At 39.1% G+C, this 15,528-nt stretch overlaps 1 protein-coding gene across 7 annotated transcripts in view; it reads left to right on the forward strand.

Moving 5' to 3' along the window:
• The window catches only part of LOC109290924 (ankyrin-3-like), a 106,955-nt gene that overhangs the window by 55,210 nt on the left and 36,217 nt on the right, over positions 1-15,528 (forward strand). For 5 of the 7 annotated variants that reach the window (XM_019507750.1, XM_019507746.1, XM_019507747.1 and 2 more), the window contains 2 exons: positions 10,294-10,368; positions 11,555-11,686. In XM_019507750.1, the coding sequence (XP_019363295.1) occupies positions 10,294-10,368; positions 11,555-11,686 (207 nt within the window). Of the gene's footprint in view, positions 1-1,962; positions 9,673-10,293; positions 10,369-11,554; positions 11,687-15,528 lie in introns of all 7 variants that reach the window. The other 2 variants (XM_019507744.1, XM_019507745.1) reach the window with 1 other exon arrangement.

Consider the following 15,528-nt stretch of genomic DNA (forward strand, 5'->3'; position numbering starts at 1 on the left):
GAAATTACTATTGGATTTATTGCCTCACTAAATTGTAGTGCTGGGATTGGTACATCTCAGCACACCAAGAGCCTGTTACAGCAATATAAACTCTAGAACAAATTGGTTTTATTTCATTAGTGCATTTTGGTATTGTTCTGACTTAGTATTTTTGGACTTGAGACTACATGAACTTTTGGTGAACCTTAGCAGCTGCTCCTAATAAATCACTCTCCTAGTCTAGTTTATTTAATGAAGTTTTTCAATGTGGGGGTGTTCAAACTGTATTTTTTTAAATGCTTTGTAAGCAGTATGCATCCAATGACTGTCTTTTGGAATACAGTCTGTGCCAGTAGTATTCAATATTCAAGAACTCTTTAACCTAATTGTTCTATTGCCATGATGGGCTCAGAACACTTTCTGCTTACAGGATATGAGCCTTTGATGCACTAAACGTCTTTTTTTTAGAGAAGTTTGTGTGATATAAGTTTAGGATTTGAATGTAAGTCTTACTTGGCTTCATAATGAATTTTGTCTGACTGTAAGACAGACGAAACAGGTTTGATAAATTATCAGTATAACATCAAACAAAGGCTTGCTGAACAAGTAGTTTGGATATTGTAGCTCCATTTCTAACTGGTGCTTCCAAGTTGTTTTCCTCTCTGTGAAAGAACTATCTGAATGTTATTGCTGTGACAGAGGATGTAGATGCTGTAATGTTATTCCCAGAAATACTGCCTTCTGGACTGGCTACCTCCAGCCAGTGACTTGAAAATATAGTTGTCAGCAATGATTTGGTTAGGAAAACCTGTGAATAAGTTGTGCATTTTGCAGATGCTTATGGTCAATAGGTTTGTCCTTGCCAAATCATCTCTGTTCTTTGAGTGTTTTTCTAATATTACCTTTTGAGAAATGTAAAGTTGAACAGGTCTTTCTCTAAGCTGATACAGAAAGCTCAAAAGGTATCAAGACACACTACATCTTGTAGAAAAAGTGTACTCTTCTTTTAAATGCCTCTTGTGAAAAGATTTTGTAAGGTTTATATATTGTGTATAATACAGCATAGAAAATGTGTCCCTCCATGTGCTTGATTTGACATGATATACTCTGCATGGATAAAGTGTTTTAGTTGCTTTGCTTGCTCACATTTATCATAAATCATATTCTCCATTTTTCTTGTGTGATAAATGCTTCTTATAATCATTTCATGTAAAGTTTTGGTTTAGTTTTACTAAATGAAAGGAATATCGCATGAAAAAACAAATGCAAAAGGTTCCTTTTTATTTTTTAAATTTCAACTCAGAAAAGTTCTTGCTCTTATTGGCTTTGTGAGCGTGAAGCATATACGAATTGTGCATGGGAGATAAAGATTTGAATTTATTCTAGCTGCTTCACAGTTTGCACATCAATTGCCTGTCACTTAAAGGTATTTTGGGTTCTGCATGAAATAGTTTGAGTGGTTTTCAAAAAAGATTTTAGCTATTTAATGTCATTCTGCACAAATTTACATTGTTTTATATAGGTGCACTATATGAACAGAACAATAGAACAACAGAAATTCCTAAAAGGATAATTGTAGTAGTTGTACAAAGCAAAGACATACCTATACAGGCAAAATGAAGTCACATTAATATTCCAAAAATAGCACATCAGAAAGTCAATGGGAAGTAAGAGAAGAATTTTTTGTTGTGGTTATTTTTTTTTATCATTATGCATTCCTTCTTTATGTCTGTTTTACATTGTTTGCGGACTTGGTTGCTATATGCATTCTATTCTTTCATTTCATGTTGCTTTTTATTTTGGCTCATTCCTATTCTTTCTTTTTCAATTGTTCCTTTTACGTATTCCATTCTAATTCATACAAACAATTGTACTTGCTTTTTGTAATATTACAACGTTTACTGACCAATTTTCTTCTCTGGTCTCTCTGTTTTTCAATCATTTTTGTTGATTTTATGTTTGATTTTGATTTAAAAATTTAAGAAACAGTTGAACGGAATTCAGGAGCAACAAGAACCCTACCCGCTACTTATTCATACAAGCCATTCTTTTCAACAAGACCATATCAGTCATGGACAGCAGCTCCAATTACAGTGCCTGGGCAACCCAAATCAGGCTTCACTTCCCTATCAAGCTCTTCCTCTAACACTCCTACAGCTTCCCCATTAAAATCAATATGGTCTGTTTCTTCTGCTTCTCCAATCAAATCCACATTAGGAGCTTCTACTACTTCTTCAGTTAAATCTGTTAGCGATGTAGCATCTCCAATTAGATCCTTTCGGACAATTTCTTCACCAATAAAAACTGTTGTATCACAACCTCCATATAATATCCAAGTTTCTTCTGGCTCTTTCATCAGAGCTCCCACAGTAACAGAAGCCACTAATTTAAAAGGGCTGGCATCCACTTCAACATTTCCCTCTCGGACATCTCCAGTGACTACAGCAGGGTCTCTTTTGGAGAGATCATCCATTACCATGACGCCTCCAGCATCCCCCAAATCAAACATTAATATGTATTCTTCAAGTTTGCCATTTAAATCAATCATCACATCAGCATCACCACTTTTATCTTCTCCTCTAAAATCAGTGGTATCTCCTGCTAAGTCAGCAGTTGATGCTGTTTCATCACCTAAAGTCATGATGACTTCATCTCTCTCATCACCTGTGAAACATGTAGCTGGTCATGCAGATGTAGCATTGGTTAATGGATCTGTGCCACCTCTGAAATACCCTTCCCCTGCCAGTTTAATAACAGGATCCAAAGCCACAGCCACATTTCAAGACAAGATCTCTGCAACTACGCATTCTGCAAGTTGTGCTGCCATTGCAGTTGCTGACACAGTTGAGAGAGTGTTTTCAAGTACTACTACAATGTCATTTTCTCCAGTCAGGTCGTTTGTGTCTTCAGCACCATCAGCTTTTCAGTCAATAAGAGCTACTTCTGCAGGTGCACTATATACATCCCTTGGATCAATATCTGCAACTACCTCTTCAGTAACTTCATCAACAATAACAGTGCCAGTATATTCTGTAGTCAATGTTTTGTCAGAACCAGCATTAAAGAAGCTTCCAGAGTCATCTTCACTTACAAAATCAGCAGCTGCATTATTGTCACCTATTAAAACATTGACTACAGAGGCACATACACAACCCCACTTTAGCAGAACTTCATCTCCAATAAAATCTTCCTTATTTTTAGCACCCTCTGCTCTTAAGTCGTCCACACCATCTTCTTTATCCTCTAGTCAGGAGATATTGAAAGATGTTGCTGAAATGAAGGAGGACTTAATAAGGATGACTGCAATATTGCAGACAGATGTAACAGAGGACAAACCATTCCAACCTGAACTAACTAAAGAGGGTAGAATTGATGATGAAGAGCCTTTTAAAATTGTTGAGAAAGTAAAGGAGGACTTAGTAAAAGTTAGTGAGATACTGAAAAAAGATGTGTGTTTAGAAAACAAAGGGTCATCCAAAGTATCAAAAAGTGATCAAGGACACTTATCTGAAGATGACTGGGTAGAGTTCAGTACAGAGGAGATTGATGAAGCAAAACAGCAAACGAAAACATGTCATCCTATATCTGTTCCAGAAAAAATGCAAATTAAAACTAAAGTCATGTCTGAGAAGGATTATAATTTGTCAAAAGTTATTGATTATTTAACAAATGATATTGGGAGTAGTTCACTAACAAACATAAAGTATAGGTTTGAAGAGGGGAAAAAAGAAGGTGAAGAGAGACAAAAACGCATTTTAAAACCAGCCATTGCTTTACAGGAACATAAGCTTAAGATGCCTCCAGCCTCCATGAGGCCTTCTACTTCAGAAAAAGAATTATGTAAAATTGCAGATTCCTTTTTTGGAACAGATACAATTTTAGAGTCTCCCGATGATTTTTCTCAGCCTGACCAAGACAAAAGTCCTTTGTCTGACAGTGGGTTTGAAACAAGAAGTGAAAAAACCCCTTCAGCCCCACAAAGTGCAGAAAGCACAGGGCCAAAACCACTTTTTCATGATGTGCCCATCCCTCCTGTCATTACAGAAACAAGAACTGAAGTAGTTCATGTTATCCGCAGCTATGAACCTTCATCGGAAGAGATTCCAGAGCAGCAAACAGAGGAGCTACCACCATCAAAACCTGCATCTACTTTTATGGAGTTGGAGCAAAAATCTGCTGGGTCTATTAAAGAAAAAGTTAAAGCCTTTCAAATGAAAGCCAGCAACAGTGAAGAAGATGACCACAAATGTGTGCTTAGCAAAGGGGTCCGTGTGAAAGAAGAAACTCACATCACTACTACAACTAGAATGGTTTATCATAAACCTCCATGTACTGAAAGTGCTTCTGAAAGAATTGAGGAAACAATGTCTGTTCATGACATAATGAAAGCTTTTCAATCAGGACGTGACCCTTCCAAAGAACTGGCAGGTTTATTTGAACATAAATCATCCGTAACATCAGATGTTAGCAGAGATGTTGAAACTTCACAACAACCAGCTGAGAAGGACAGCAAAATGAAACCCAAACTGGAGCATATAATAGAGGTCCATATTGAAAAAGGTAATCAAGCTGAACCTACTGAAGTCATTATTAGAGAAACAAAAAAGCGTCCAGAAAAAGAAATGTATGTATATCAAAAAGACTTACCACGGGGAGATTTTAACCTAAAAGATTTGGAAAAACATGATGTTTTTCCTTGTTCAGATGAACAAGGTCAGCAAGAAGAAGAAGAACTTACAGCTGAAGAATCACTTCCTTCTTATCTGGAGTCTTCTAGAGTAAACACTCCTGTGTCCCAGGAAGAAGACAGTCGCCCTAGTTCTGCTCAACTGATATCTGATGACTCTTACAAAACACTGAAGCTTTTGAGTCAACACTCAATAGAATACCATGATGATGAGTTGTCAGAATTAAGAGGGGAGTCTTACAGGTTTGCTGAGAAAATGCTTCTTTCAGAAAAGCTAGATGTGTCTCATTCTGATACTGAGGAGTCAGTTACTGACCATACTCTACCCCTTAGTTCAGAGATACAGGCGTCTGATAAGCGATACAGAGAAAAAGTAGCCACTGCCCCTAAAAAAGAAATTATCTCCAAAATCTATAAAGATGTATCTGAAAATGGTGTAGGTAAAATATCTAAAGATGATCATTATGATAAAGTGACAGTATTACACTATACTGGAGATGTTAGTAGTCCAAAACATGCCATGTGGATGCGCTTTACTGAGGACAGATTAGACAGAGGTAGAGAAAAGTTGATATATGAAGACAGGGTGGACAGGACTGTTAAGGAGGCAGAAGAAAAACTGACTGAAGTATCACAGTTTTTTCGGGACAAAACAGAAAAGTTGAATGATGAACTACAATCTCCAGAGAAAAAGCAACATAAAAAAAATGGCAAAGAAATGCATTCTAGTCAGAGGTCTGCCAGTAGCAGCCCTGAAAAGGTACTACTTACAGAATTACCATCAAGTGATGATTGGAGTAAAGTGAGACAGTATGGGCGCAATGGAAAATATTTTCCAAAATCTGATGAAAGAAGAACAGCCAGTTTGCCCAGCAGTCCTGAAAAAAGGATTTTTGTACAACAAATAGAGGACTGTAAACAAACTATGGAACACAAGGGAAATGCTCAACAGACTGGTACACCTGAAGCTTCACAGGCTGGATTTCAGCTCAAGCAATCAAAACTCAGTTCCATTAGACTTAAATTTGAACAAAGTATAAGCCCAAGGACCAAAGACCTACCTCAAGAAGAGAAAGAACAAGATAGTCAGTCCAAAATTCCAGTAAAGAAATTACAAGAAAGCAAGCTACCAGTGTACCAGCTTTATGCAAGAGAAAAGCAGGCAAAGCAAATAGATGTCACGGATGGAAACATGGCTTTGCAAAAAGAAATTACAATGAAAGAAGATAGCATCCAAGGTAAAGGAAGAGTTACAGAAGACCTTTGTGCTTCAGATGTACAGAAACAGAAAACTGAAACATCAAGCAAAAACATGCCAGAACATGTTTTGGAACAGCAGGCTAAAAACTTTTCATACAGCTCAGACTCACCAGTGAAGGGACACTGGGACAAAAAAATCTATAGAACTTGGGAGAGTCCTGGAGCTTCTAATCATAAAACACAGAAAGAAAAACACTCACATGTACTTATTCCAGATGTAGTAAAAGAAAACCATATTGATCATGCTGATGAGAACACTGAGAAAAAGAGTGAATTTATCACTGTGACAGAGAGTGAACAGAAATTGTCAACAAATGGATCTCATTCAGAGGAGGTGAAGGAAGTGACTGTGAAATCTCCATCAAAAAAGGTTCTGTACAGAGGTTATATCATCCGAGAAGGGGAATGTCCCAGTGAAATGGCTGATAAAATTACAAAGAGAAATGAAGAATTGACTATGTCCCACATTCCAGTCAGAATTGCTGAGAACACTGTTCTTGATCAGTCCAAAAGCACCATTTATGAACTGTCAGCTAAAGTGTCCCAGTCAACTATGATTAAGGAGCAAGTTGAAAGACAATTTGATTATGTGGAAGATGAAAAAATAAAACATTCAGAAATCAGTAAAGTTACCAAGCAACAAGGTTCTTCCATAGGGTTAAGTCCTCCTGGGGAGGAAACTGAAATATCCCATAGCAAATCACCTGATTCTTTAGAATTTACTCCTGGAAAGGAATCTCCTTCGAGTGAGTTATTTGACCCTAGTGCCAGTGATTACTTGGATAAAGTTTCACCTTTAGTAAATACTGAGGGAATGAAAGAGATAAAGACTTTACCTGTCTATGTCAGTTTTGTTCAAGTAGGAAAGCAATATGAAAAGGAGATGCAACAAGGAAATGTGAAAAAAATTATAAGTCAGGAAAGTAAGACAATACAAGAGACAAGGGGAACATTTTATACATCTAGACAGCAAAAACATCCTCCTTCTCCACAAGGTAGTCCAGAAGATGATACATTAGAACAAGTATCTTTCATAGATAGCTCTGGGAAAAGCCCTCTAACTCCAGAAACCCCCAGTTCTGAGGAAGTGAGTTATGAGTTTACCTCTAAAACACCTGACTCACTAATAACTTATATACCAGGCAAGCCCAGTCCCATACCTGAGGTTTCTGAGGAATCAGAGGAGGAAGCAGAGGCCAAATCAACCTCTAAAAACCAGACAGCAGTAGAGGAACCAAAAATTGATAAAATCATGCCTAATAATATAAACAAAGACTCTAACAAAAGACCAAAAAGTAACAGAGTTGCCTACATTGAATTCCCACCTCCTCCACCATTAGATGCAGATCAAGCAGAGTCAGAGAGGAAGCATCATTATTCCCCTGAGAATGAGGTGAATATGATCGAAGTAAATCTACAAGATGAACATGACAAATGTCAACTGGCTGAACCAGTCATAAGAGTACAGCCACCTTCTCCTGTACCACCTGGAGCAAATGTCAGTGATTCCAGTGATGATGAATCTCTCTACCAACCAGTTCCATTAAAAAAGTATACTTTTAAACTAAAAGAAACTGAAGATGACCAGAAGGAAGCCTCAAAACCTAAATTCCCTGAAAAGAGTGAGAAACAGAAAGAGTTAGGCCATCCTATTTCTGGGGTACCCAATGAGTTTGACATTGGTCTTGATTCACCTCAGAATGATGTGATGCAAAATGGGAACAATGACCAGTCTGTCACTGAGTGTTCCATAGCAACTACTGCAGAATTCTCTCATGATACAGATGCAACTGAAATTGACTCTCTTGATGGTTATGACTTACAAGATGAAGATGATGGTTTAACTGAGAGTGATTCTAAACTTGCAGGTCCTGCTGTAGAAACCAAAAAGGATATTTGGACTACAGAGGGCATCTTAAAGCAGACTGATCGTTGCTTCAGTCAAAGCAAGCTTGAAGTTATTGAGGAGGAAGGAAAGGTAGGCACTGAAGAGGACAAGGCACCTTCAAAAGTTCCAGCTTCTGAAAAGAGTTCAGATAAAACTGAACAGAAGTCAGGGGCTCAGTTTTTCACATTAGAAGGCAGGCACCCTGACAGAACTGTGTTTCCTGATACGTATTTCAGTTACAAAGTAGATGAAGAATTTGCAACCCCTTTTAAAACAGTAGCTACCAAAAGTCTAGATTTTGACCCATGGTCCAGTAATCGAGGAGATGATGAAGTGTTTGAGACTAAATCCAGGGATGATGAGGCTAAGCCATTTGGTCTGGCAGTGGAAGACCGATCTCAAGCAACAACACCAGATACAACTCCAGCCAGAACTCCAACAGATGAAAGTACTCCAACTAGTGAGCCCAACCCCTTCCCATTTCATGAAGGGAAGATGTTTGAGATGACTCGCAGTGGTGCAATTGACATGAGCAAGAGGGATTTTGTTGAAGAAAGACTCCAATTTTTTCAGATTGGTGAGCATACTTCTGAAGGGAAGCCAGGGGACAAGGGGGAAGGGGATAGTACAGTCACTGCCATCACACAGCCACAGTCAGGGGACAACACTGTAGAAACAAACCTAGAGAGAGAAGTAGAAACATCAGCAGTTGAACATAAGCCCGTCATCCAGGCCAGTGGAGATTGCATGGAAGCAACACTTGGTAGTAACTCACTGGAGAAATCATCAACAGCTGTTAACACTTCTAAAGTTGATCCCAGATTGCGTACACCAATTAAAATGGGAATTTCCGCTTCCACCATGACTCTGAAGAAAGATGGCCCTGGAGAAGTAACAGATAAGATAGACCCTGTGATGCCAAGTTGTCAGGGATTAGAAACTGAAAACATAGCAGTGATTACAAGTTCAGCTACTATCCAGACAAGCTGTAGGCAAACCGAGGTACATGATTTTCCAAAAGATAATTTTAATAACAACAACAATTTGGATTCATCCACTGTCCATACAAATAATATTGCCAGTAATGTAGTACTAAAAGAACATTCTGAACCTAAATGTTCCACACAGAAAGCTAATCAAATGAAAAGCACTTCAGGAAAAGGTGCAGGGGCAACGCAAGGACACAAAATAAGAGATAAGCAAAAAGTACTTGGAGAACAGCAAAAGTCAACAGAGTTGGTAGGAAGTAGAGCAAAATCAAAACTTCCCATAAAGGCCAGCTCAGTAAAAGAAGTCTTCCCACTAAGTAATCTTCAAAACAATACAGGGAGTAAAATGAGACGGGCCACTAAACCTGACAAAATAAAGCAAAACATTTCTGCTCCCTGTCTAGAAGTAAGATCTAAGATTCCAGTAAAAAATACGTATAGGAATAATCTAGCTAGAAAAACTCCAGCAGTGCAAAAGCAAGAGCAGTTAGAAAAAGGAAAAAGGAAACAGCTTCCTTCTAAATTACCAATAAAGGTAAGATCTACCTCCATCACAATGACAACAGTTAAAGTAAAAAAAAATCAGCTTAGGGAGGTATGTAAACATTCTATTGAATATTTTAAGGGAATTAGTGGTGAGACATTAAAACTTGTGGATCGTCTCTCTGATGAAGAAAAAAAGATGCAGTCAGAGGTGTCTGATGATGAAGAAGACAGTACATCAAGAAACACATCATTATCAGAAGCTACTCAAGTTTACCAGCCTTCCATTACATCGAAGTCTGCTAGAGATATGAGAACAGAGGCAGCATCTTTAAAATCAAAGATTGAAAAGGCCGACAGTGAGAGGAGGAGGAGTAAGAGGACTGGTGAGAATGAAGGCAGTCAGGTTTCTGGAGCTCTCGTGGCTCACCTCGTGGAGATCAAGCCTAGTTTGTAAAACTTTCAACTTGTTGATCCTAGTGCATGAACTGTTGTGATTGCTTGTGGAGTGATTTACCGTAGTTCTCATTCTGTCATTGTCATCTGTATGTGCTGTTGTATACTCTTCTTTCTTCCTTTAAACAAATTCTGTACTGTAGACAGATAGTGATGCATGCTAAAAATATTGTGTAACTCAAAACTTGAAAAAAATTCTTTTGTGATAGCAAAATCAATTTTGTCAAAGTAGAGAAAATAGATGTTAATCCAATCCTGGTGTTTTTTGCGAGTTCTTGAACAACTTGTGTACAGTCCAGTAACTAGATTGTCAGCATGTTTGGTTTCATTATACTACAACATCATGTAGCTTTATATTTGGCCTTACAGAGCTGAAAGTATAAATAACAGCTGTGGAAAGAAATGATTTATAGGTTATTAGAACACACAATCATTTGAGTAGACAACATGAACACCATCACCTTAGTAAGATTAAAATATTAAATATTATAATAAGCTATTGTCCAGAACTCTTTACAAATTTTTTCTAATCAAGAAATTGTAAATCACAGGTCCACAGAGTCCATGTGAGCGTACCGATATAAGGATGGCAATTGTAGCTGATCACCTGGGACTTAGCTGGACAGGTAAATTTTCATTGCGTCAGTAAAGTCAATCCTGAGATTTTACAGTCATTCCTTTTGCAAATAATCTTTTCTAGTTAGGCATTGTATGTCCTTTACAGATCAAAGGCCAGGCACCTTCAGGTTCTTTTGAAGTTGTGTGGCATTAATGGTACTGTGCATGTTATAGGCAGAGCTCTCCATCTCACAAAACTAGAGACTGTATAAACGTTTATAAATGTCAATAGAAATGTAATTGAAAATTATAATAACAAATAATTATGCCTTTTATTTAAAATAATTGAAATCACTTAAATATTAATCTCAAAATGATTGCCTGAAAGCAGAGATGTTAAAAATGTGGCCCAAAGAACCATTTCACATGGCTCATGGGGCTCTTTCAGGAGCCAGGAATTCAGTGGAGGTACCCCTGCCAAATTTCCAGGTAGGGATTCCTGTTGGTGATGCATGTCATTGTTTAGGTGACAAGTGACAACTGTCACTGCTAGGTCCAGATCTGTCCTTCAGATCTGGATGGAGAGGGAGGGGGGCATGGTTGAGTTTGATACTTTGCCCTAAAGGGTTGGGTCATGCCAGGGTCAAGAGAAAGACCATTGGTTTGGTCCAGACTGACATTCCCTCAGTTCCAGAATTCTGATTTTTCCAGTGTTGAGCCCCAGAAGTTTGGATACAACAACATCTATAGGTATTCAGCCCATTACATTAATTTTACTAGTTCTGCAGTTACAAATTGTAAATAAATGGAAATCTAATCCCCTCATAAGCTCACAGTTCCATTTGTACTATGTTACATGATTACAGTGTAGGTATAAATGATATATAGTAAGTCAATATGTGGATACCAAGTACTTGAGCATATAAGATTGTAAAAATCAGTGTGTGGTGACCTCTGCAGTGATTTTTTTTTTTTTTGCATGTGTGATGTGTTGCATGTAGATACAAAATCTTATGTAACAGGCCAATTATTACACAGATATGGTATGATTTTTTTGTTTCAAAATTAAAGACTGATACTTTAATACCTGTTGTTGTCATTACCCTATAAATGATCAATTTGTGTTATATTTTTGTTGATGTGAATTCATGTATGTAACCTAATAAAGCTGTTACTTTCATAGAATACACAAGATATAAGCCTGACATGATAATTACAATGTGTTTTTACAGTGTGTTTTTTCTTGCTTTATAGAACTGGCAAGGGAACTGAATTTTTCTGTGGATGAAATTAATCAAATACGAGTAGAAAACCCAAACTCACTGATTGCTCAGAGCTTCATGTTATTAAAAAAATGGGTTACCAGAGATGGGAAAAATGCTACAAGTAAGTTCAGAGCAGTTCTTTTTGTTGTTTATAAATTATACATGACTTCACATATTGTCATGTCTACAAAGTGCAACCTGTATATGAATGTGTATATTTTTTTGTAATAAGTACTCTCTGCATGTGTCTGCTGAAGTCCAAACTTGGTAGCGGGGTGAAATTCTCCAGAGGACAAATGCACCAGCCTTTATACCTGTTGGTTTTCACTCCACCTCTCAATATCTGGGGTGGGCTAGTGGTGTTCTGCAGAGATGTAATTCCATCAGCCAATCACTGTCCAGCAAAAGATGCACATTTCTTGTATGGGCTCCCCTACCAAGACCCATCTCCGATTCATTGAAAAGGCACTGGTTTTATTCTGTTCTGGTTATTTGCGTTTTATGGGGGAGAACTTTTTTTTCTTTGAATATCTTATGATATAACCAAAACAATGTATGAAATGTAAAGATGGCATGAGAGAGTGTCATGTACAGAATTGTTTTTACATGAGCAGTAACAAGATTTCACCATATCTAAATATGATCACATTCCTCATTCATTAGCCATATACTTAACAATCCTATTGTTCCTACAAGTACAGTGACATTTCTACAGATGTATTAAGCCATGCTAATCTGAAGTCAGGCAGAAGGTAGGGTCTAAGAGGCATGAGCTTTCATAGGCAGCAGGCCTACTTTTTCAGGAAAGGACTGGCAGAAAAAAACCCCTTTATATAGAAGGAAAAGGGGCAGGGACAGGGGCAGGGACTGTTGAGAGAGGTAATAAGTGGGTAGATTAGATTGAGATAAACAAAGTAGTTAAAACCTAGATGGATATTGGAGTTAACAGGTAATGGAATAAGAAGCCCTGGTCCCCGTTGAGACCATCATTAATATAATCAAGTCTGGATAATCTCTTCTTCTACAATTTCAGATTCAAGTTGGTTTTTAAAGTTCTGTTGTTTAAGGATAGCTAATCTGAGGTCATAGAATCACAAAACAGTAAGGCCAAAATGAACCTCCAGAAGTTGTCAAGTCCAACCCCCTGGGCTAGGGACGACATTACACATAAACCGGTTTAAGTGATCACAAACTTGTTTAAACCTGTAACAGAACATAAGTTCAGTGCACATAAACCAGTTTCAAAAATACTGAAATTTGTTTAAGATAAACCTGGCTGAATGTAGTATCAGACTTAACTGATTTGGGTCAAACCGATTTATGCAATCTGTCCCAGACCCCTTCCTGGTTTAAGTTAAACTAGAGTCTTCCAGCACTCCAGCATGCTTTCTGGGCTGGGTGGGGCTGTATACTCCAGACAGCAGAGCTGGCCTTTCCTTCTGCTCCCTGGCCAGAGCTCCGGCACAGACTGCAGACACAGCAGGGTCTGCCTGGCTTCCCCCCGCTCCACCCGCTTGCCGCTCAAGCAGGGATCCCCCCCCCCCTCCCATCTCCCACGGCCCCACGGACCCTAGGCATGTGGTATGCTAACTAATGCTGAGAGGCATCTTTGTTTCTCCAATTTCATTTGGACAGGCAAATAGGACAGTGTCCATTTAGGAAGCTAATCAACAGGTCAGCTGTTAAGGTCCCTCCTTTCTTCCTTGGAAAAAGCTGTTTCAGAAGAGCTTGAACTAATGAGAGAGGCTATTGTTTTGCTGATGGGGTGATAAACACTGTTATCAGCCCCCTGTTGACTTGTTCACCTGTCAGTTTGCTGCAGACAGTATAAAGAAGCAGGAGGAAGGAGATTGAAAAGCTCCATATCATCAGCAGATGCATGCACTGCACCCCCCACCTCCCCTTGCCTCAGAGTGCTAGCTTGGGGCTGGGGTCTGGTCACACTTCCGCCCCTTGAGCAGCAAACTGGGAAAAGCCTGGGACAGAGCAGGCAGATGTCCCTAATCAGAGTGTTCTGCTGGGGTCTAGCCATGCCCCCCTCAGCTCAGCACTCTGGAAGGGAAGGGAGGGCTGCTCTAGCACCCCCTGGCTTCTAGCCTGAGCCACTGCAGGCATGTGCCTACATTTTTTCAGTCCAGAAGGGATTTCTGTGCAGTTACAAACTGGCTTAGCCTAGGCAGGTTAGACTAACCTGCAAAGATTGAATCAGTTCAGGCTCAGGTTTTTTTTAATGTCTATCCCTAGCCCTAATCAAGGCAGGATCACCCCTATCCAAACCATCCCTGAAGTGCTTTTCATAACCTATTACTAAAACTACACAAACAATCCTGCTGCAAGACATATAAGATACATTGCTCAAAAACACCAATAACACCTTAATCTGCCACCAGTCAAGCAGGGAGATGAGGGTCTGGCAGTGTCCTGCCACTGCAAAGATTAGTAAAATACACTTTAGAAACACAAGGAATATAGCCAAGCCCCCACTATGGAGGAAGATATAAAAAACCCATGCTGTACATGCCAGTCTGATTGTGAGATAAAATTCCTACCTAATTATGTAAGTATCTGACCTTGAATGGAAGAGCAAGGCTCCCTAACCAGGAACTTACAGATTTTAGTTCCAGCAGTAGCAGGGGCACACCGTAGTCAAAATCCTCAGCTTTGGCTGCTAACAACACCCAATGTTACTGAGGAAGGTAAAACAGTAAGTAAATAAATAAAGATTTGAAAAACCTTGACATGTAGCAACTGGAGGAGGAAAAATTCCATCTCAACTCCATGTGACAACCAGCATGGGGAAAACCAAACACCTTCCATTCTGCTCTGCAAATGGGGACAGCAAACATAACTCTACATGCCACATCCCCTAACTGGAGAGCAGGACTTTCTGTAACCCTATCTCCTTCATAAACATTTCCTGCCCCTTTTTATGTTCTTTTGTAGCTAAGCTCATTGGGGAACTCTGCTTCCTTCTGCTGTTGATCATGGTCCTCTCTGGACTGCAGAACTTTTCTCTCAATCTTTCAGTGATCCATGGCAGGGAGGGTCTCACAGGTTTCCAACTATTGATTTTTACAGCATATCCAGGCATAGCTACTCCTAAACTATCCCTGAGCAGTGTTTATCCAATGTCGTCTTGAAAACCTCCAAAGTAGGAGATTCTACAGCTTCCATAAGCAGTCTGTTCTACTGCCTCACTATTCTAACAATGAAGACGTTTTTCCTGATATTCATTCAAAACCTAATTTGCCGCAAATTCAAACCATTATTTTGAATCCTATTTTGCAGTGGTGGGGAAAACGTGTTCTTCTTTAGCTGCATTACACTGCAGACTCAATACAAGTCTGTGATCTGCCAGGACTCCTAGATCGTTCCTTGTAGTGCTGCCATCCAGCCAGTTGTCACCCCTTTTTTTACCTGTGTTTTTTATTATTCTTCCTGACACACAGCACCTTGCATGACAACTTTATCCCATTGGCTTCAGCCCAACTTTCTCGTATATCAAAGATCTTTCTGAATTATGTTCCTGTCCTCCAGTGTGTTTCATGCCATTTGCAAATTTTCCCAGAAAGCTCTGTATTCCAGCATCCAAATAATTAATAAACACATTGAACTGGACTGGGCCTCAATGATGAAATGCCCAGGGAGGTTAAAGTGTTCTACCAGAGACTTTAGTGTGTTCTGGAACTAATGTTGAATTAGAGCCCATTCATTCTTTTAGGTAGGGATTTCCCCATCTGGCCAGTGAAGACATTAGAGGAACACCGTAAGCAGGTGATGGTGTATGTGACATTGGTAGAAAAGCAGGTGAATGAGCCCCCATGTGTGTTGCTGAGTCCAGTGATGATATGGTCTGTGTTGATGAGTGGCAAAACTGACACCTAGGTTTCTCCTATGCCTTTCCTGTTTCCTTCTGTATAAAAGTTTCTGTTTCTGCTATAAGTTGTTGCCTACGGAACTTTG

This window comes from Gavialis gangeticus, unplaced genomic scaffold, assembly GCF_001723915.1.
Source record: "Gavialis gangeticus isolate Ggan-Ray unplaced genomic scaffold, GavGan_comp1, whole genome shotgun sequence".
Classification (NCBI taxonomy): domain Eukaryota; kingdom Metazoa; phylum Chordata; order Crocodylia; family Gavialidae; genus Gavialis; species Gavialis gangeticus.